The sequence below is a fragment of the Melospiza melodia genome, chromosome 13, assembly GCF_035770615.1.
Source record: "Melospiza melodia melodia isolate bMelMel2 chromosome 13, bMelMel2.pri, whole genome shotgun sequence".
NCBI classification, from domain to species: Eukaryota; Metazoa; Chordata; class Aves; order Passeriformes; family Passerellidae; genus Melospiza; species Melospiza melodia.
This window is the reverse complement of record NC_086206.1, coordinates 10,858,811-10,882,084: the sequence shown is the minus strand read 5'-3', so window position 1 is coordinate 10,882,084 and position 23,274 is coordinate 10,858,811. Positions and strand designations below refer to the sequence as shown.

At 39.9% G+C, this 23,274-nt stretch overlaps 1 protein-coding gene across 2 annotated transcripts; it reads left to right on the top strand.

Annotated features, from left to right (window-relative positions):
• Positions 1-5,225: 5,225 nt before the first annotated feature.
• Positions 5,226-12,785, top strand: SNX20 (sorting nexin 20). Of its 2 annotated transcripts, XM_063167548.1 has the most exons (5): positions 5,226-5,345; positions 5,890-5,971; positions 7,414-7,591; positions 9,169-9,320; positions 11,813-12,785. In XM_063167548.1, the coding sequence occupies exons 3-5, from the start codon at positions 7,426-7,428 to the stop codon at positions 12,479-12,481; spliced, it is 987 nt and encodes a 328-aa protein (XP_063023618.1). In that variant the 5' UTR covers positions 5,226-5,345; positions 5,890-5,971; positions 7,414-7,425; the 3' UTR covers positions 12,482-12,785. The 2 variants fall into 2 exon arrangements, with proteins under 2 accessions (XP_063023618.1, XP_063023617.1); XM_063167547.1 differs by lacking the exon at positions 5,890-5,971.
• The last annotated feature ends 10,489 nt before the right edge of the window (positions 12,786-23,274 follow it).

Sequence of the window (23,274 nt, the reverse complement as noted above, 5' to 3'; positions counted from 1 at the left end):
GGTGCGGTCCGGAGCCTCCCCGGGCCGGGAGCGCAGCCCCGGCGGGGTTAGCGGCAGGCCGTCCGTGTGCGCTGAGGGGAGCCAGGAGCGGACCAGCCGTGCTGGGGCACGAGGGGCCGGTGCCCCTGCACAGCCCGGACCGTGCCGTGAGCCCGGCGTGGTTCCGAGCGTTCATCCCGCTGCAGCCGCGGCCGCTCCTGCCCCACAGCCGGCTCACGGATGTCCGGCTTAGGTCTGGCTTCAATACCCGCTTCTGAAATATTTTTACTGCCAAGAAATTTAAGTAATGCTGCTGAATATTTAATGTAATAAAAGCCAAATGTGGTTCCTCTTTACCCGACCTACTTTAGATTGTGCCTGTCATCTGAATGCTGCGCTATTCTATCCACTTAGCAACTTCCACTGCTCCACTTATTCTATCCGCTGCTAGTGAGCTCTGCTTAAATTATGAATGAGAGAATGAGCTCTGCTAGAGAAGGGAGTTTCTCAACAGGACAGTTAGGTTTAAAAACTCCATTTACACATTCAGCATTTCAGAAAAACATTTATTTTAAAGAAGGTATGTTTTTATTCATGTAGGATTCTAAACTAGTGCTTTAAATTTCATTTGAAAATATTTCCAAAGTTTTGCACTTTTAGAAGTGGACTTCCTACAAAGAAGCATCTTTTAAGGATATAGCATTTGATCATGTACCTCAGGAGGTTACAGTAATATTGGCATATAAATAAGCACTTTCCTGGTTTCTTAGCATCTGTAGCAATCCCTTAACATATGTTTTTATGTAATTTAGTAACGTGCAGTTCAGCATTAGCTAAAAGCTGTTCCAGTTCCCCTGTTCCCTATAGCTCTCAGAATCCAGAGGCAGTCAGTGAGCAGACCCAATGCACCCCAGATCAGGCTGGAGTGCCCATTTCTAAGTTCTGAAGCACTCTGAGTCACTAACGAGGATTTTGCCAGGAAGATGGGAGGGCAGAACAGGAGGTTTTATTTGTTTGGGTATGTGCAGGATGGAAAGGACACAGACACCAGCAGGAGTTTTTTGGGAACTCCCGAGGGAGCAATGAGATTCCATCTGCTGTGGAATGAATGCTCACACTAATCATTCCCCCTAGTTCTTTAAAAGAAAAATTGCATTTCAAAGTCTCATTTAATTTTTAAACAATAAATAACATTGAAAATATATTATATTAAACAATATGCTAAGATTTATGCCTTCCTGATTTTGCAGAAGAGCGCAGAGTAACCCCAAGTCATGCTCTGCTGATCCTCAAGGTGGCTATCTACACACAGCTGCTGCAGCCTCTGCTCCTGGAGCTGCCTTTGTGCTACTGCAAACTGCATTAACACGTCTGCTCGAAGTCCTCTTATCCCAAATTTCACTATGTTTACACACTGGGTATAAATAAATCACATGTGGAACATGACTGTAAGTATCAGCCAAAGTACACCATAATTATATGTGAGAAGAAAAGGGGACAGACACATTGATACATAAATATCAGACTTCTTGATAGGAATGACTACATGTAGTAGTCCTAATAAGTCAAAACAAAAATTTTAAAATATTTTAAAATATTTAAAATATTTTAATATTTAATATTTAAAATTATTTTGCTATTTTAAAATATTCTGTATTCCATGTAATTATGCACTTAATTCAGTAGGAAAAATGACCAACATGGCCCATTGGCAAAGGCTGTCACTCTGCAGACAGAACAGTGCTTGTGACATTTAACCTAAGTTAAAATCCTATTGACCCACTGGGCTTGCACACAGCTCCATGTCACTGCCAGACCTCAGATGAAAGGCAGGCCCAGACTGCTGTTTACTCCAAAGCTCCTTCATACTCCTTTAGAAGTATGAAGGAGCTGTAAAGTGATAACAGGACTTTGGCAGTGTACAATGAGCCTGCTACATCTCTTTTATGTTGAAAACCCTGTCAGTAACACCAGCACGAAGACATTTGCCATTAAACAGCAAATGATTTCTTTAAACCACACTCTTGTTAAGAGAGACATGTTTTGTAATAATGAAGTATGGTAAACAAATTTCACTTCCAAATGACACAACACTGTGCAATTACATATTATAGCATAGCATGGAACAGAATTTTGTGCTGTGCCAGGATAGGAGTATGGTATTCATTTATCACAGCATTGCCCCAAAAGTGCAGAATATTCATCAAAACAGATGATTTTTTTTTCTGCTAATTCAAACATGGAAATGGTTGGTATTTATCCAGCTGCATTTAAAAAAACAGAGAGGAAAGGTTCTTGTAGAAGCATCAAAGACAATATGACTGCATTTTCTAAATATTAGTTATATGATAAAAAGGGACTTGGATAAATATGTCAGGTATTTCTGCCTCCTCTTGTTTGTTTAGGGCTTTTTGTCATTATCTACTGTTCTAATGAATGATTTAGTAAAATAAATCACGTTTAGCTAAATAGTTTGGGGCTTGAGATGGCAAAACAGCACAGACTGCAAAGCTGCCTAAAGCTGCCCTTCTTAGGACAGAAGCTGTAGAGTATTTTGTAAAGGGATATTACAGCAACATGCTTAACAAGAATAAGACCTTGCTCTGCTTGTGATAAAATGCCAATAAAATCTGCCAGAAAACTGCAGTTCATATATGACATTGATTTAGCTCTTAAGTTTTCCAGCTGATACCAGCTTTGTAGTCTATGGTTAAGTGTTGTATCTGTCAGGGTTTGTGTTATCTGTCTGATTGGGAAAATAGGAACTGCCCAGATCAGGGTATAAATCAAGGCAGAGTGTTTGACACTGAGGCAGCAATCCCTTTTGGTTCTTTAACTATCAAAAGCACACAGCCTTTCAATAGTGGCAGGCATCCTTTACATGGCATCCAATGCTGGCTCATCTCTTGGCTGCTCACCAAGGTTTGGCCATAAAGTTTCCAGTTATTCTTCTTTAAATGAGTCATTTAATCTTAAATGGGTATGGAGGACATAACTCATGTGACAGCCACCTTTTATGCAGTGCACTGTTATGATTTTAACCTTGCCTCTCCCCTGCATTATTGCAGAGCACACATTTCCCATATCCCCTGGTAGGTGCATTGTAACACAATGGTCTGTGTGCCTCACAAAGTCAGTGCTCTCACAGAATGCAAACTCAGAGTGAGCCACTGCATCAGGATCCCTTTTCCATCCCTGACAACGACAGAAAATGCTTTTCCATTAAAATTTACCACAGTTTTATGAGTATTAAGGTAAATTGATGGTGTATGTGCACTTGCCTGTCTCTCAGAATGCTTTGCTGCCATTTTGAAAATTTTCTTTTCAACTGCTTAACCTTTACATAATATTTGACTGTTGGAAGCGTAGCTGAAAATATAAAAAGAAATATTAGTTACGCATTCTGCTAGCAAACAACACTGTGTACTGCAGTGTGTTTTACATGTGCTGATCAAGTAGACACTTAGGAAAGTAAAATGCTGCCAGACTAACAGCACTGGGTCCCAGTGAAGGACTGTGTGGACCAAACCTGAGCTGCTGTTTGCACCAAACCTGAGCTCCTGGGAGCAGGATGAGGAGCAGCAGCAGCCCGCCAAACCTGCTGTGGATGTCACAGCTCCTGGGCATGAGGAGCACCCTCAGGAACCAGCTGTGACCATAGCAGCTGCCTCTATTCAGGCAGGCAGAAGTCTTGTGGAACAACCTTGATGTATAAATATAATAACACATTTCATTTCTTTTAGTAATCCAGGTTAATTTTACTAGAACTTACTTATTCTGAAATAATTGAATGTAGAGGTCACACTTAATATACTGAAAAATGTACTTTTTTCTTTTGTTTTCACTCTACCAAGAGCAAGACAATAGCATTAAACATCACAAAATAATACACTGCTTTTTGGCAACACATAAATTAACTGTTTCCAAATTCAAAGTTTAGATACATCTGTAAACTGTCAGCATGAGTGAAATACGCTGAAATCCCCCCCGGTTTTTGCTCACAATTGTAACCAAAGCCATAAATCTAGCTTTAAAGGAATGAGAGTAGTGCCAGGAACCCATGCCTTGTCTGCACTTAAAAGAGTTGGCTGGTACAGCTACACCTTAGAGCTGAATTGGCAAGCACAGATTTCTTTTCTATGTAACTTAAATCACTTTTCTCATGGAATAGGCTAAAGTGGCTGAAGGACTCTGCCAATACAACAGCATCCACTCCAGGGCTTTTGCCAGCAGGGCTGTAGCTGCATGCAAGGGATTTTTCATCATTCTGACAGCTATTTTGGCAAAACTCCTACATTTAGACCAAGTCCAAGTTAAAGTTGGCATTGTTTTATGTTGCGAATAAAGCAGAAGAGAAGTATTACCAGTTTATGGCCCTGATTTTACATTATTTTAAATTGTTTGTTCTAAAGGAATTTGTGGGGCAGGATCCATGGGGTCCTTTGGAGCCTTGCCTCCCACATTTGTGCTGCATTAAAATTGCTTGGTTTTTCAGTGACTGAACTTTGGCAAAGGGGAAACTTACCTTACTAAAAAAAGATAATCTCCATATTACTTAGCCCAAGAATAGCCATCCTGATGGTTTAAAGCAAATTTCCAAACTGATCTCCAAAAGGAAGCATCTGGGCCAAAGGATATGTGGATTAATACATTATTCTTCATCTTGTCCTCAGTTCAACAATGAATTTAAACACATATAGGATTAACTTTAGGCACACTCATAAGCCCATCTCAAGTTTAGTAATCATGTCAGATATGATAATGCTCCTATTTGAAATTTAATTGAGCAGATATTTGAAATTAATCATGTGTTCTGCACTATGCAGAATCAGGATTTCTGTCAGAAGTGCAAGTTTACACAATGCAAGGCTGTTTGTTGTGATGCCACGTGCATTTTTTCCCTGCGCTGGATGTTAAGCCTGTATTTTAAAGACATCCCAAGGGGCATTCTTTTTCCGCATAAGTACATTTTACGTGCTTAGCTCTTTTTCCCCCTAATCTCCCTTTTGCTAAGAGTGGTTTTTTGGCTTCGTTGCCCACGCAGGGTGGTTTGTATGGACCGTGCTGATGGCGTGGATTGCTGTGAGGCCTCTCCGGTACCGGGGCCGCCGTGCTGGGCCGGGCCGGGCCGGGCTGGGGCGGCCCCGGGTGCGGAGGCTCCGGAGGGTTCATGCGCAATGGGGCAGCGGCACTTGGGGAAGTGTGATTTAACCGAGCCTTCTTCCTTCCTTTCTGTAGCACCAGAATGTGCCCGCTAGCAGCAGGCACAGACATCTTTTTGTGCGCTTCGGAGAGCCCGTGCGGGCTGCGCGGGGCCTCGCTCCGAGCTCAGGTGTGAAACAAGAGGAAAACTCCGGGATTAACAGGTGGGTCCTCCGGTGTTTGTGATGCTGAAAACCCAGGGCAGGAGCTGGAGCAGCGCTCACCCCGGCACGGAACAGGATGAGTGTCTGCTCTAGATAACATCGTGTGATTTATTGCGGGAGGGTTGTGCTGGCTTGGATTTTTTTTTTAATATGGAAAAATAAGTAGTAGCATAGCTAAAGGAGCTTGCCATGAGTTTTAGCTGTGAAAATGAAACTGTTGGCATGAAGTGCAGTTAGTATTCAAGGTACGTGTATTGAAGGCAGAAAATTTGTGTGTCATAACATCCACTTCTGCATTCTTCTGTTTACAAGTGTGTTATGTATCCTGGTAAACAATGTTTTAAAACAGTAGAAATAAATAAATAAATAAATATGTATGTGTATATGTATATATACACATATATACTCACATATATATTTATGAATACAAGACGATGCACATACAAAGGTTTTTTTTCAATGTAAACACAATTATTCTTATAAAGTTATCCTAACTCGTATCCAAGAAAAATGTCGTCATTTAAATCTGTTTGGCCTTTTTCAGATTGCTCATTGAATCTACTATATATGCTCTCGTGATATATGCTCTTTTGTGATTTTCAAAAGACTGAGCAGTTAAGCAGTAAGTGGCTATTCTTCATGTTCAAAAAACAGATCATAAGGAGGTCTGAAGAACAGTAAGAACTTTCACTCCAAGAATAAGAGCTTCCATGATGCTTTCATTAAGGAGGATGACAACATCTGTATACTTACTTGTGCAGGCCAGCCAAAGGATAGGTTTCTGTTAGAGGAAAGTGGTTTGCACTTCCATTATTTCCAGTGAGGAAAGCAATTTCTTTTCTTTTTATAGCCTTGCAACTTGCCAGAAATCAGTAAGTCTGCTGAAGGAGTTTCCTCACCTCTGTATCTAGCATTGCATAACAGTGTGGTACACGAGTAGAGGCAAAATGATATGTAGCAACAACCCTCCTAAAACCTCCCATTGCTTCATAACTACTTTTTGGGCGTTATATTCTTGTAAAACTGTATTGTTCTGTTATTTGGTTTTCACTCGTTGGCTGAACTGGGAGCAACGGTTTGCTCATGCTGAGGGAACACAGCGTCTTGGCAAAGTTGTTAGGATGTTCTTAGAGCTTTTTCAACTTCTCTTGTAACACAGTGGTGTAACAGGCAGGTTTTGTTTGTTTGTTTGTTTAAAAAAAACCCAACAAATCAAAGAACATTCTTAAATGTGGAGATGTTTAAGCAGCAGAATGGCCAATGTGGTCTATGGAGTAGGAGTATATTGTATTAAGCATTTTGTCAGTACATGGTGAAATAGTGGTCCTAGTAGAACAGATCTAAAATAGCACAATATATCTAGGGTAAAAGAACAAGTAAAAGGAGAATACTTCTGTATAATAATTAGAAAATTCAGATCTCCTGCCACCAAGCCATTGTCAAAGTCAGTTGTTTTGTTTTCACAGTACAGTGACAAGTCTCTGGAGAGAACCTAAAGCTGTGAAATGTGATAAAAACTTTATACTATTTTAGATACCACTCTATTTTGTCCTACACGTTGTGATTAAGAACAGACAATAAGGTTTTGAGTCCTGAGAAGAGTAAATTTTAACAGTGTAAGAGAACCAGGCTGCTGGTTATACTAATTATCTCAAAGATTTTTAGTTCATCTGAGCTCACACTTGCAAGCTTGAGGGCAAAATAAAAGGAGGAAGAAATCTGCCCACACTGAAGTTCATGATAAAAATCTCAGGTAAGAACAGAGTTCCCAGTCTAATCTTATTCAACATTACTTCTTATGGTTTTCTTATTTGATTTTAATCTGACAGAAAAACATCCAAACACTTTCACTGGTAACAGTAATAGGGATGGTTCTGTGCTGTGTAGACATTTCTATTTATTACTGTAGTTTTTATGAAGTTGCACTGATACAAATTCACAGAGAACAAAGAATGAAAAATGAATTAATAGAATGAAAACAACAGAATGAATAATACAAGAAAATTGCCAAAGTGGATCCCCTAAAGGCATGGTACTAAGAAATCTCATGGGGTTTGTTATCTTTCAGTGCTAGCAAGCAATGGAGCAAGATTCACACTGCACAGCAGAAAGGGAACTGTTGGAAGCTGTAAGCAGAATTACCACATCTTCTACCACAAATCCATCTGATGAAGAAGAAAACGAACCCAAAGCTGAAATTTCATGTCAAGTGAGAAAAGAAAACCCGGAAAAAGATGACATGCAAGGTTGATCCTATCCTTTAATTTTATTTTTCATCTAGCTGTTTCTGATGTTAATTTTTTGTTTTAAAAACTTTGCTTCTTTATTGCAGCAGTGGTTCAAAGTTGTACTGCCATACTCCACTGAAAAAAGCCTTGAGTACACTTGTAGTAGCAATAGTAAAACCAGTGCTCATCCTGGTGTGTGCATATACTCACCAAGATGTTTCCTTTCAAATGCTTCCTGTCTAAAATGTATCACAAATTTAATTTACACACCAGGAATGAAAGCAGTGATCACCAGATGGCTGATCTTGGGAGTGCCCTTTCTGTGCATCACCAATCTGAGCTCCTTGGCACTTTCAGCAGGGACCAAACTGAGGCCAATCTCAAGCAGGCAGCTCTCACATGCCTTTAAAGATGCTGCACTGAGCATTCACCATGCCTAACATCACTCTCATCTGTTATTAAATAAAATGTTACCTATAACATTAAATGTATATAACCTCATCAAGATTTTAAATCTGGAAGGATGTCATAAAAACCACCTCTCCTAGGAAGTAGATGCTTTGAGCCAAACCCCCAAGGCCTTGATAATTGAAACTGTATGGTCAAATGATTAAGAACATGTAAAAGGGAGGCCACTGACCGAGTGCTGTGGTGCCTTTACAAGTCTATTTCTGCCTATTCCATTTCTTTTATCCACTTATCTAGCCTATATGGCACCTGATGAAATCTATTGTCAGTAGATTTCAAAGACAGAGAAATCGCCTTTTTGAAATTCTACATCAAATTCTCCTGTAAGCAAACTTTCCAGCCAGCTGTCCCATATTTTTTATATGTGCACACACACACACACACACACATATATATATATATATATATGTGTGTGTGTGTGTGTATGTATGACTGTGGGAAGAGAGAAAGGAGAAAGGAGGAGGTGTATATATATAGATATAGATATATAGACATATAAAAATAAAATATCTTTTATATATGCATATATATATATATAAAACATATATATAACTGAACTGTGCCATCAAAACAAGAGAGAATTTGGGAAATCCTCCTTCAGCTGAGCTGGTTATCCAACTTTTAGGTTAGGATATTCATGTTTCCTCAGCTTTCTTCTATTACTGCACAAACCCCATATTTGAGTAGGGACAGTTTTTGAATATATGTCTGAATTTGCAGCTGCACTGTATTATCTCATCCATTTAGCAACAAAGAAGCCTGGAGAAACATCTGACTCAAAAGACTCAGTCAGTGTTTCTTAGGGCTACTTCTGGGATGATGAAGAGAATCTCCTGCTCAGATTGTGCCCTAGGTTACAACCTTGACATATAAAATTTCGTGGCAGTCTGTTCTCTACAATTTTGTATTCTGCAGGTGATATATTTTCTTTCAAAATTTCAGACCCTAATAGCTCTCCTCGAAGCATCTGTTCCTGTCTATTAGCAGTGAAATTTTATTTTATCAGTCTTTAGGTCTTGCTGTTACAGCAACAGAAAGTCTAGGTGGTCCTTTCACAACAAATACATAAGAATTTTCTTTCCAAATGCAAAGAATAAAATCTGAAATACTAAATATACTGTTTTTAGATTCCAGTGCAACCCTAAGTCCCAACTCTTCGATGACCACTAAGGAGCTTCAGGAGTACTGGAGGAATGAAAAACGCCAGTGCAAACAAATCAAACTCCTTTTTGAAATCCCATCAACCAGAATTGTAGAGCACCACTTATCTAAATACGTGGTAAGATAAGAAATGAATATGTAAGAAGATCATTAATTTTCATTCACTCTGCAGGGGTCTGCACAGCACACAGCAGGCCTCACTACATGAAAGCCTCAGCAAGGGCCAAGTTTTGCAAGCCAGGATCACACTGAGCAGAACCTGTTCTCACTGATTGTATGGGCCTGCCTTGTGGAATCTGCATCTAAAAAACCCCTCTGACAGTCAGTTCACAAAATCTGCTGCAGTGGGAAAGTGTTATCAAATAAATTAGTATCTTGAGTATCCTTAAAACACAGCATTTTGTCAACATTAAGGAAATTCTCACAAATGTAAAAATATCTGTATATTTACACATCCACTGAGCTAGCCAGCTGTAGCAGCTGCAGTGCATTTGTATAACTTCCACATCAGAGGTTTCTCTTAGCACAAGTGCAGAATTCTTTGATGTTGACAAAGTCTGCGACATCCTCCCTCTAGATGACTTGGGATTGTTCCCCTTCCCTACTTGGAGCTCCCTTAGGTGACATATTTCTGTCATATTTTTAAAATAAAACATGAGTATGAGGAGTGGGAACAACCAAGCAGTTTGGATTTTTGTATCTTTTTCCCAGTACTGACACTTGGCTTTTATTTCTGATTCTGCTCCTGGCCTTCAGAAGGACTGATCTAGACTGAATGCCTTGTAGAACTCCAGTGAAATTCAGATAGGGATGGTTTCCTTGTTTGCTACAGTCTGTGAGATCTGTAGATGAAAAATGCCAAGAATCAGCATTGCTGATACTGGGTGATCCAGTTTGGTAGAATTTGAAGCAAGTAAATGTTTTGGAGACTGTCCTTACATCTTTTTGCATGCTGGACACACCTACTTAGTTGCTGCTTTTCTTGCATACACCCCTGAATATTCAGCTTCTAAATAGCTAGAAATTGGTTTTGTGTAACTGCATGAGAGCAAGAGCATCATTCAGCATATGTGCAAATAAACTTAGTCATAAGTCACAGGCCTAGGCAAAAAGATTTACATTACAACAAAACTGAGCCAATTTGAATGACAGTCTAATTAAGTGCTACTCTCATGCACACTCCACAAATAAAAAAGCAAGTACTTGTAAATTATTCACTTAGCTGCCCTTGATAAAATGATAGCTTAAAAAAATTGCTCTTATGATTGTTTTAGAATGCATCAGGCATATATACACTTTTCAGCAGGGAGCAGGACAAAGTATAGGAAAATGTCACAGTGCTTACAAATGAAAAGAGATCAGAGAAGTCAGCTCAAATTTAGAAACCTTTCAAGAACTGCCTGTAAAGATCATTTATGAAGATTAAAAGAGAGAATTTCTCTTTAAGGAAAACAAGGAAGAGAATCAGACAGGCATAATGCGAGTACTGGTTTGCAGCCTTCCACAGCAGCAGAGAAAACAACTGGCATGAGCAAAACCCCTCCAGCTCCTGTGTAAATTAATGGGCACAGGGTGAGGTTGGATGTGAACATGGTCATCATCCAAGAGGCCAGCAATCTGTGTCCTTAGCTGGTGACACAGTTAAGCTGGCTCCCATGGAGCTACCATGGTTTACACACGTTATGGATTGGCCCTTCCTCAGCATCACTGTGAGAAGAGATTATCTGGACAACACAGCACAGAATTTTGCAGCTATTTGCCCAATACCACATTTATTATGGTCTTTTTGGGGCTAGTGAAGAGCTGAGGAAGACGTGCTCTTGAGTACTGTTAAGTGGGGCAGCACAGCTGTTAGCTGCTAGTGAAGGGCTTTGGATAGCAGATTGCTGTAGAAATGTTGCTTTTTTGGTATTATTTAAATGTGAATTAAGTTTGAATACGGGACGATGATTTAGAGGAGAGAAAAGAATTTGGAGTTGCTCCATCTTATTTTTGCACACACCAGATATATTGCCAAATACTCCCTCTTCTTTCACAGCATTACTAGCACCCCAAATCCCAAGGAATGTCTTCTACAAAGAGCATTTCTGAATATTATGACCAATGTAAAATAGATTACATTCAATATTAAGTCTGGGAAATCCATTCAGTTCACTGAAGATGATTGATTGCAGCAGCCATGGCTGTTATAAACAAAGTGCAGCTACAGAAATGCTTTGTGAATGTTTTCATGTGCTTCAGTCTGCTGCTATTTGCTTTCCCAGCACCTTGCAGGATGGGATCTGTTAGTGCTCTCTTTATGTACAAGTTACTTACGTGCTAAGCCTAAGCCTGGTGACAGGAGTACAGAACAGCAGGAGGAGGGAATTTTTAGTTTGATGGCTGCAGATATTTCAGCTCTACACTGAGCATGCACCATAGTCCCAGGCAGTAACTGATTTAGCAGCACTGCCATGGGAGTACACGAGATTACACACAGAAAATTAGTGCAGGAGTGTTTCAGCTGGAGGACTGAACAAACATAAAGTCTGCTTTGCAGACAAAATCTGACTGCACTGGGGCTAGAATGGTCCCTTCTCATGCTTATTTTTTCTCTTTGATTGTGTTTAGATGTATAAAATCATCATTTTGCAAACAGGGAGTTTTGACAGCAACAAATCTGTAATTGAACGGCGTTATTCAGATTTTGAGAAACTGCACAGAAATCTGCTGGAAGAATTTAGTGAAGAACTGGAAGATGTAACCTTTCCCAAAAAAACTCTAACAGGAAACTTCACAGAAGAAATAATCAATGAAAGAAAATTAGCCTTCAAGGACTACCTGAGACTCCTCTATGCTATGAAATACATCAGAAGATCAAAAAAATTTATTGACTTTTTAACAAGGCCAGAGCTTCAGGAAGCATACGGTTGCCTGCGGGGTGGCCAGTACACCAAAGCTTTGGAAATCCTTTTAGAAGTCATTGGGCTGCAGGAAAGGCTGACAAGAGGGAACCCTGTTGCAATTGTCCCTACCCTCTGTGCCATCGTGGTGTGCCACAAGGACCTGGAAAACCCAGCAAGCGCCTTTGAGTATGGAGAGAAAGCTCTGTCACGCCTCTGTGTGCACACCAGCCACAGGTATTACATGCCACTGTTAGAAACAATGATCGCTCTGGCATATGAACTTGGCAAGGATTTTCTGTCTTTGCAAGAAAAACTGGAAGAATGGAAGACAAAGAAAGATCCCGTACGGGTTTTTACCCTGAAGGAACTTGCAGTTCGGGAGTACATACGGTGAACACAAGAAAAAATTAATGAAAGAGCAAACTCTTGGAAGAATGAGAACTGGAAATTACCTGATTGGGTTGCTTAACATTGTATTAATAGGAAAAAAAATTAAATATCCTCTATGCTCAAAGGGGCATTAACATCTATGTTGGAATATATTACATCTGCTGTACAGATACGAGGAGTTCCCAAGGAGCATTTTAAGGTTTCTTGAAGGAAATGTGCAAGAAAATAATCATTTATGATTTGGTTATTTTGAACATAGCTTATTTTGTGTGAAAAGTCAGAATAAGAAAATACAATTAATAAAGCACTTGAAAATCTACAGAATGAGGCATTACTTGTTCATGTGGAAACTACTTCCTTTCAAGAAAGGAAAGTCATCCTGTCCTCCTCAGACACTGAAAGTAGCTTTTTACTCCTCCAGCTGAGGCCTGGTCAAATGGCACTTATTTCTGAGGATGATGGGGTTGGTCCTGTTCCCTCTGAATTCAGCTGCAGTGGGCAGCAGGAGGGGGAAGGTTTACAGTCAACTTGGGTGGGAGCAAAAAATACAAGTGATGGACATTCCATCACAGATGAGGAAGTACACTTCATCTCCCTTTTGGAACTAACACAATTTTTTTACTTTCTGCATTGAAGGCACATTCTTGTTTGCTTGCCTGCCTTGGTAATTTCCCGCCACTTTAAAGTCTCTCCCATACACTTATTTTAACAATCTGGTAAATTAATTCTCATAAATATTGTAATTATCTTGCCATTATCTAGCATGGGTCATTATTCTCTGCTGAACATAGTCCACTGAGTGCTTTCAGCCCTGGACTTCTGTTACAGATACTTCCTGCACCACAATGACATTGTGTATAAATTAGGAATAACTGTATTCATTTATCTCCCCAAGACATGAAAGATTCAGCTAATTGGAAGTGCACTGAAGCTGAAAACTTTGTTCTGTATTGTTACAAGGAGAAGGTCTTGAAAAAAATACAGAATTATAGGACTGTCTAGGGTGGAAAGTTAATATTTTAAGTAGCTAGTGACAACTAGGCATTAAACACATAATACATGGATTATTTGTTATTTGGCAATTATTTTTGCTAGTTATACAGAAGTAATAGAATTAAGGGTAATTAATTAAGAGACTTAAAGGCTAATCTTCTCACAACATAGCATATTGCAGGACAGTTAAAACGGATCAAAGGTAACACCTTCTTAGAGTATGTGTGAATCAGTAACAAAGCAGTGAGGAAAAAGGCATGTCTGGGGTCTGCATCACACTCAGGCAGAAAGGAAGCATGGCCTTCACACTGCTGTAACTCCACAACAGATTGTGATGAAAAACCAAAAGAATTGGAAAAAATTATTTCCTCCCTTTTGCCCCCTCCCATCCTTGTGTGCAGCATCCCAGGCCCAGTTTTCTTGGATTCTCCTCAGTTTTTATGGGATGGTCCATGAATATCTACCAGCCTCCTTAAAGGCATGTGAGAGCTGCCTGCTTGAGATTGGCCTCAGTTTGGTGTCCTTGCTGATAATTGCCAAGAAATGCAGATTGATGATGCACAGAAAGTGCACTCCCAAGTGATCACTACTTTCATTCCTGGTGTATGAATTAAATCTGTGATATATTTTAGGCAGGAGGCGTTTGAAAGGAACCATCTGAGTGTGTATATACACACCAGGATGAGCATCTGCAGGTTAGGGTTAGAATTGGGTTAGAGTTATGGTTAGGGTGAGGGTTAGAGACAGGATTAGGGTTAGGGTTAGGCCATTATTGTTAGGGTGAGACCTTTCAGGTTAGTGTTAGGGTTAGGCCATTAGGGTTATGGTTTGACCATTAGGTTAGGGTTATAGTTAGGGTTAGGGTCAGGGCCATTAGGGTTAAGGCTAGTGTTACAGCTGGGGTCAGGTTGAGGGTTTGGCCATTAGTATCAGGCAGTTAGGGTTAGGATTAGGCATTAGGACTAGTCATTAGGGTTAGGTTTTTGTGGCTTTTGGAACCCTAACCCTAGGCAGAGCAGTAAAATCAGCCTTGGCAAGGGCTGGTTCAAAGGAGAAAGCTGTGGAGGAAGCCACATTGTGGCACTTCCACGTTCCCCTTGGGATGCCTTTTGCAGCCACAGTGTGCCTGGAGCTCTGGGCTTTGTGATTTTTGGAACCCTAAGCCTAGCTAAAACCCTAACCCTGGGCAGAGCAGTAAAAGCAGTCCTGGGTGCTGTTTCCAAAGAGAAAGCTGTTGAAGTGGCCATGCCATGGCAGTTTTGTGTTCCCCTTGGCATGCTTTTTGTAGCTGCACCGTTCCTGGAATTTACCTGGGTTTTATCTGCCACAAACTTTGTCTTTAGTCAGAAGAAGGAACTTAATCTCTGTGCCCCTATTTCCTCCCACAGTACTTCCCCACAAAGTTTCCTGATTCAGGTTCCCCGTACTCATGGAGGGTGGCTGGAGCTGGTCTCCAGCTGAAGGTCTTGAGACCCAAGCTCTGCTCTTGGCTGTGCCCCAAGCCCACTGAGTGACTTTGATCAACTAATCAAATCTCAGATTTCTTTTGAATACCAATATTACTTTGTCTTCTTCTATAAAGCTATATTTTACTTATATTTTAGCAGTACATTCCAACGTATCATTTTCCCCATTTTACAGCTAGGGAATTGTGGTACAAGTAAGAGAAGTGATTTTTCCCAAAGTCTAATGCAGTGGTCTGGAGACCACACTGACTGCCTGAAGAAATACTGAAGCACAGCTGGCATCCCAGCTTTGCAAAAAGAGATGTGCCACAGGTGTGTGTTCTTAAATACCTCTTGCATGAACACCACAACACAGCTTCACCTGTGCCTGCTGCCATACCCCTGAGAAAACTGCCTGAGGTGTCAATGCAAGAGAAAACATTTCTGACTAATTAATATATTTGAAGAACTAATAAGCGGTTGAATAGCACAAATATTTTAAACACCACTTTATAAAAAAAAAAAGCAGAAGTCTTGCCTAAGAGATTCTTAGAATATATAAAAAAACCTACAGACTTCAGTATCATTTTCCGCAAGAAGGAGCAGAAAAATATTTTCAAATACATTTTTTTCAGTTTTAAGTATTTCTTAAAACTTTGGAATTTCTTTCCAGTGCTCTTGTAGCCTAAACAAGAAGAATCCCACAACCACTACAGAGTACTGCATACATCAGCAATCTGGTACTATCCACTTTTCTCAACAACAGCACACAGTACATCAGAGCTTTGCAGTATGGTCTTACTTTTCCAATTGCTATTGACATCTCTGAAGTGTACCTACAGCAGATACCAATCCAAGTACAAATTCACATTTAACTTTTTCCCAGGAAAAAAGGTTAAAAAAAAAAAAAAAGCTGTCCAGCCAACATCTGCCTAGCATGTCTAACAAACCACAGGCTGCATACAAGTGAGAAAAAAATTTAAATAAAATCTGGGCAGATCATCTCCAAGAGTCCATGGAGAGTTGCATTACGATCTATTGAGCTTTGCCCCATTTCCATATCAATTATTATATCATTTGGGGCATTAAGTGGATAATACTGTTTACACAACTTTCTAAAATAACTAAAGAAGCCCATGAGGATGCCTAGTTACTTATGAAACATATGCAGACAAGATGCTCTCTGTGCAATGCAGCATCTTGTTTACAGGGAATCCTGTGATCTTTATCACATACTTGTTATTAACTCCTGTTATCTGCTGCATCACTGGAGGATAATATTTGCTTTCCTGAATCTTAATAAGGCTAAATACATTTATTGAATTCAACAGATTTGTACAATCAGCATGGGAGTCGGGTTCAGGACACAAGATGAAATCTAGGTTTTGTGGCTGAGACAGCAGCTGAGCAAATCAAATCAAGAATGTTTATTTTTTCATTAGATCAAAGGCAGGAGCAAGATGTGTTGAAAAACTAAACACAGTTGTAACGGTGTAAAATACTGAATGCCAATTCCCATCTGGATGAGGTGAGAACCCCAAAGAACCAATCTATTTACATTCAGATCCCATTACAACATATGTTCATCACACTTAGTGAATATGTATATGCTCTGTAGATGCACAAGGCACAAATTTTCCTGTCAGACCAGTAAGAGCTGAGAGCAGCTACACTGAAATAAATTGGGTTATAATGTAGTTGAGGACAGAATAAGTTCTACTGTCTACATAAACAATCTCTATAGTCAGTGGATGTGTGGAAGGACAGATGGTTGATGAGGGGAAAGAGCAAGCAAATTTGAATGTTTTGATGCTTAATAAATGCTTTCCAAGTGTTTAGGAAATTTGGATCAAAGTTACTTTTACAAGCACCTCATGGTTTTATATACATACATATATATATATATATATATATATAGAGTGCTAGTTTTAAACATACAACCTTCTTTTATGAGAAATATTAATACATATGTAACTGTGATTATTCAGAAAAATGCTGCAGAGAAATACACTGGATGATCCCCCATATACTAATTTCTCTAAACTAGTGTAATCTAAATATTTTTCATTCCAGACAGTGCGAGACTCTGCGATAACCGATAGGAAATATTAAAGAATTTTACTGAAAATGCAGGACCTCAATCCCACTGTTTTTCCCGGGTGGCAGCGATTGCTTTATGTGCCCCGGCAGGGCTGCAGTGCCACTAGATGGAGCCGCAGCATTTTCCGGAGCTCGGGACCCTGCGAGCTCAAGGGAATGGAGTAGAGAACTTTTTTTAATGACTTGAATTTTATTAAAAAAAAAAAAAAAAATCTACTCTAAAGTCTAACATTTAAATTTTAATATGATTAAACTAAATATATATCTCTCAGCTCCATTGTGGGTTCAGACTGTAGCGCCTTGCTTTCCAGCTGTCCTTCAGGACAATTTACCACAGCCCTTTATCAGGCAGAGCTCTAGGAGCTGGCTGGAAAGCTGAAAGAGAAAATGTTCTTGCAGGCTTTTAGACCTGGTGAGTTCAAAGCCAGAATCACTGCAGCGTCTCAGTTCCTACAGTACCTTTTCCTTCTGATCAAAAGGAACCAAGTAAAACTCACAACTCTTAAAAGAACTATCAAATAATGGGGGGAGGGAAGCAAAAATAAATGGGCCCATAATGCCTTCTGAATAGTGCTGGGGAAATTTCAATGACTCCATTTTAAAAAGCTGCACTCCCAAGTACGAAAACGAGATCTGATTCTGTTTTGAGTGCAACCACTATAAAATCCATCTGTTAATTTATGTACAGGTAGAAATATACTGCAAACAGTATCCATAGGCATGTTTTGATATTGAGCATTATCATCTGGTTGATAACACAGAAGGGAAAGAAACGATGACTAAACCTGGACCATAGCTCCCAGTCATCTCCTTTATCTGTGCTTTAAGGGGCAAAACACAGAAATTTGGTTTTGGAAGCAGCTCCTGATCCCCCAACAGATCCAGCACTGGCCTGCAGTTCCCTGAGTTGTGCTAAGGATTTTTATCAAGTTGCTGGGATGGCCTGGATTTGGAGAGTGGCCTCTCCCCCCACTGACTGCCAGCTGCAGACCAGAGTTTGAGAGCAGCCTCCCCCTGCATCAAGATATTTTTTTCCAAAAGGTTTCTGCAGAATCTGCTAGCTTTTAGAAGCAGCATGAGGGAACTGGGCAGTCCAGAGGCAGTAAAAAGCAGGAAGACTTTGCCAAAGTCTTTGAAAGAATAGTCTCAGGAGGTGAAATCTTTGAAGGGGTGTCTGCCTTCTTCCTATTCAGTTTCTTCCAGAAACCATGGAAGGAAAAGAAAAAAAAAAAAAAAAGGAAAAAAAGAATTTAAAAAAAGATACAGTGCTTTTATAGTGCTTCATATGTTCAGAACATTTTATAAATACTGGGCAAGATTAATCCAGGCTTTAAATCTGCATAAACCTTGGCAGAGGGCTCTGGTGCCCATGAGATTATAAAGTCTGCCATGAAACTAAATTGTGATCATCAAAAAAGGAGACTCAAAAAGGTGTAGCCAGGAAAAAAAAGATTATTTTTAAAACAAGAAGACAGAAAAAAATCTAAGAAAAGAAACCAATGGTTGGTCACTTGCAGCAGGGTGTAAGTTTTCATTTATTTCATCTCCTTTGGAGAGCAAAGAGTCATGCAGATCTTTATGTGAAAAGCAGTACCCCAGAGAGACTGACAGAGAAAACGGCTTTTGGTTTATGCATTTATACTTCTCTTATTCTAAGAAGATAGCAGTGAGGATACTTGGTTATAAGTAAACATAAACAACAGTGTTAATTATGGTCTTCACAAGCAGCAGTAAACCAAACTAACTTATTCCATGATTATTATGCTCCATGTTCATCTGAGTGTTCCATGTAGCGACTGTAAGAGGCTTGATTTCTACTGCATCAGAATGTATTTTACACATACTTAGATTTGAAATGTATTTAAAATTATGATTTGTCCTGCTGTGCAGCAGTTTAATGATAACTGACCTAATTTGCCATATAAATCTTCTGTATAGGAAAGGAATTAATTTTCCTTCTGGAAGGCAGAGCACTCTGAAACAACCTTTGTTTGCTGCTGCCAACTCAAGCCCCTTCAAAACCTAAGGTAAAAGGCAGAGGATGAGGGCAGAAGGATTCTTTATCTCAGCATGTTTTCCCTGGGTTGGCCACTGATGCTCACAATAGAGAGGGAGCACTAAACACAGCAAAAGCATCAAGAGAAAGTTAAGACAAAGCACAATTCCACAGCTAACCACTGCCAGAGGAACCAAGTGCCAGAGCTGGGCAGATTGTGTGTCACTCCAGCCTTAGAAACCTAAAAATCTCAGCCTCTGAGCTTTTTGTCACACACACATGCTCCCTGCCCACCCTGCAGTACAGCTCAGCTGCACTCTGTAGTCTGGGCCACAAAGTATTGAAAGCACATCTCTACAGAAAATGCAGCTTGCTTGATCTATTAGCTGTGCTTACAAGAGCTTATGTCTCCTTGTACTGATGCATTTCAAAATCTGACTTTACATATTTTTTCATTCTTCCCTGTAACAAATGCCAGACTTCAAATACTGTCTTTCCTACCAGTGCAGCTGTAAAATGTCTCTTCTTCACTGCCACCTAAGGTTTTCCTGCCTGTTGAAGATGGCCCTGAAGCATCTGCACTGGTCATGCAGTGGCCATGATTTGAGGTTGCCACTGTTGGCCTTTGTCTCACTGCTCAGAAAGCAGCAGGGACGAGCCACGGAGGTGGAATTCCACCAGTCTGACCCTCAGGACAGGCAGAGCTGTTACCAAACATGCAGGACCACTATGAGTAAGAGCAGTGACAGATTCATTTCCCTTCATGTTAGTCTAGACCACCAGCACCTATTTCAGGCACCATCTCTCTTCTGTTTTGATGGATCTTCACAACCTACAGTTCTCTTCCATGTAGACACATAGTGATGATCAAATTACGGCCTTAAAGAGACATTCTACTTATTGAAAAGGATCAAAAGAATTCTTGGAACAATAAAAGAGGTCATATGCTAGTCTGATTTTCATTAGGAACTCCAGGTCTAGCAAAAAAAAAAAAAGTAACTCTTTTCCTCCTCCTCAGCATGTCACCCTGTCCCTCCTGACAGCTTCTGGCAACAATCTCTCTTTTCAGTCTTGGGAAACCAATTGAAGTTTCCTTTATCTCCAAACCCCTTGCTCTGCAAAAACATTTGTATCATTTTGGATCCATGAGTCATGTCCCTCAAAGCTATTTGTTTATTTCTCCCACTGTCTTCCTTATGGAGACTGAGGCCATGTATCACAAAGAGTTGTGTGGCTTTCCCTTTCCTTATCAGAGGCAGCAAAGGTTAGAACAATGTGTATAAAGGGAGATCTGATAACCCACCCATGTATTGCTTCACCTGCCACCTCCGGGTCATTCACAGCAATTCATTCAGGGCAGCAGAGTCAGTGCAGGGCATTGCTCTGCTTGGAGAATCACACCCCAGGCTTGCTAGAAAGCAAAACCTTGAATTACTTCATCCTCTTTCTCTGGACTAGGAGAGAATTTGCTCCTCTGCCTGTTTTAACTTTGAACTGCATAAACTTCTGCATTCTCTTTACCAGTTGGTGGGGTTTTTAGTTGTTGTTTTCATTTTTTTTTTGTAATGAATCTTTCTGGAATTTGTATGTAGTTCAGAGCTAGTTTTGATCAGAAAGTGCTCTGGGATGCTTGCACATAAGGTGCTATAGAAATGCATTGCATTACACTGCACCCAAATCAAAATCAACACAATTAAAAATTAGCTATGGTAGTAAAAAAATGCTGCAGGGACAAGGCTGGCACAGAGTCCATGCTGGAAAAAAATGCCTAAAGAATTGTGATCTCTGTATTTTCACAGGTTGAGAAATCGACTTTCAAGGGCAATTTGAATCTGATGCTTTGAGACATGAGCTGACCACCCTATAGTGATTGAGAAGGGATTTTTAATCAGTGGGAAACTGAGCTGCAGCCACACAGAAACACCAGTGGATCTGGAGTACATCATGCTCATTAGCTCTGGGTAGGAAGGTAGATTCACTTGTCTTTGTTGTCAATGCCCAGTTGGTAATGATGTAAGGCACAAGACAAGGACATCATGGTAGGTGAATCAATACTCAGAACCACTGAAAAAGTCTTATTTTCTCCACAGAATGAAGAAGCAGCAGCACTCTGAGGTCAGAGCAAGGCAGTCAGGTATACATGGATAATTGCAAGCATTGCAGTTCCTACATGCAGTCTTCACAAACATGCATTGATTCACCACAGAATGCCTCCTAAAGAAAAGGAATTCTTAAGATTTCTTAACATTCTCCCATGAGAGCGAGTTTCTTTTCCAATCCATTGTGCTACCGTTACAACCTTATTTTTATTTTCAAGAATTTTCATTGAATCACAGAACTCCTCTCTGACACAGCTCACCTTTTAGAGGTATTTTTCAATTGATCTAATCCATCTATTCTACCTAAGAACTCCTTTGCCTGTTTAAAAAAACAACAAATGAAAACAAAAAAACAAAGACCTAAGGATGCATGTAAAATGTAGCATCATTAACAATTCTTTAATATATACAAGAAAATCTGGCAACTTTAAATCTTGTTACTACTTTGAAACATGCCACAGACTGTCTTTTCCACTTTCTACTTAGTGAATCTTCATAGGGTTTTTAATACTCTTTCTACTTTTGCCATGATCAAAGGAATTGCTCTCCGTTTGCTTGTTCCTCTGATAAGTGATAAAAGATGTCAGTGAGACTAATGAGAACTGCCTCCAGCTTCCTTCATAAAGCCCTGTAGAAAAGAAATCACAATGCATCCTCAAACCTGCTAGTCTTTTAGGAAATAAAGTGTGGAAAAATACTAGGCACAAAGACAACAGGGGGATGGGAGCAGGGGAGGAGTGGGGGGGAAAAGCTTTTACAAAAGAAACAAGGATATTGGTGTGTAAGCAGAAATGTTACTCCCATCAGTGGTCTGTATTGGGGTAAATCCTGAAACAACTCCATGTGCGAACGTGGAACTTCTGTTCTTTGCACAGCAGTATTTGCCTTTTCACACACACATTGCACGTGTTGGAAAAGTCACATAACAGCTTCCCCCCCAGCCCATGGTACAGCAGTGTTAAAAATCAGAACCAAATCCAGATTAGGCCTTTACTCTGCAGAGCTCAATGACAGCTCACTTTACTTTTCTCAGGACTTGCCAGGATATTTTCAGTTCCAAAATGAATTTTACTTGCTAGTCTAAAAGCCTGAAGGCTGACTGAGCACATCTCCAGGTCCTACAACCATGGATGTGTTTCCATTTACTGACACTGAAGACAACTCAAATAAACACAATGGATCACATAAAGTATTCATGCATCAGAACCTGCCCCAAATAAGTGGTGAGATTTTAATTTGGGCTGTGAAAAGCTGTTCAGCTTCCTGAGCAAATTCTTCCTCCCATTTGCTGACCAATATCTCATCTGCAGGGGCTGCTGTGTGTTTTCCCCAGCCGAGGAAAAGGTAAAATGCACACAGGTACATTGCTAAGAAAATCTCACTTCTTGGAATGAAAGAGAAGTCAAGGATGTGTGTGAATGTCACAGCAGGCTCTGCCCACATGCCATCCCCTCCAAGAGAGCTGGGCTCTTGTTTTTCAAGAGTGTCAAAGAGATGCCAAAAGGTGGTGGCAGTGCCAGTTTTCCAGGGAATAACCTGTCCCTATAACACCTTATTTGTTGATTGCACATTAAACCCTGATGAGCTGCACCTGCACTGTTTTACCAAGTTGTGTGAGGGCTGAGAACTGTGTGATAGAGAATCACAACCTTTAAGTCAGCAAGCAGAAAACTGATTTGGTTTTGTCTTGATTTGCACTACTATTCCTGTTATTTTCCTTAAGTGAGGCTGAGGTTATCTCAGGCTGGTCATTTTTAAAGCATGCTGATTTATGACAAAGTACAGCCATTTCATTTTCCCTGTAGACAGGGCTTTCTAACTATACACATCTTTTAAAGCTATCTATAATTATAGAAGGTAACAGTCTACAAAAATGTGGATTATAATTCAATATTTATAAATTAAAGTCAATCCAAGGGGAAAATATACAATTATCCAACGGCATGTTCCTTTTCAAATTAATTGTTTTAATCAACAAAGGAAGGCTTGAGTTGCAATGGTTGTTTCCAACCATTATGCTTATAGTAAATAAGCATCCTGCTTTGTGAAAGACTCAATGACAGACATGGCAAAATGGATATATTCAATATTGAGACAAAATTGTAATATCATTATCTTTTTTAGGAAGATAACTGAAGAATACACAATGAAAAAATCTCTTAAT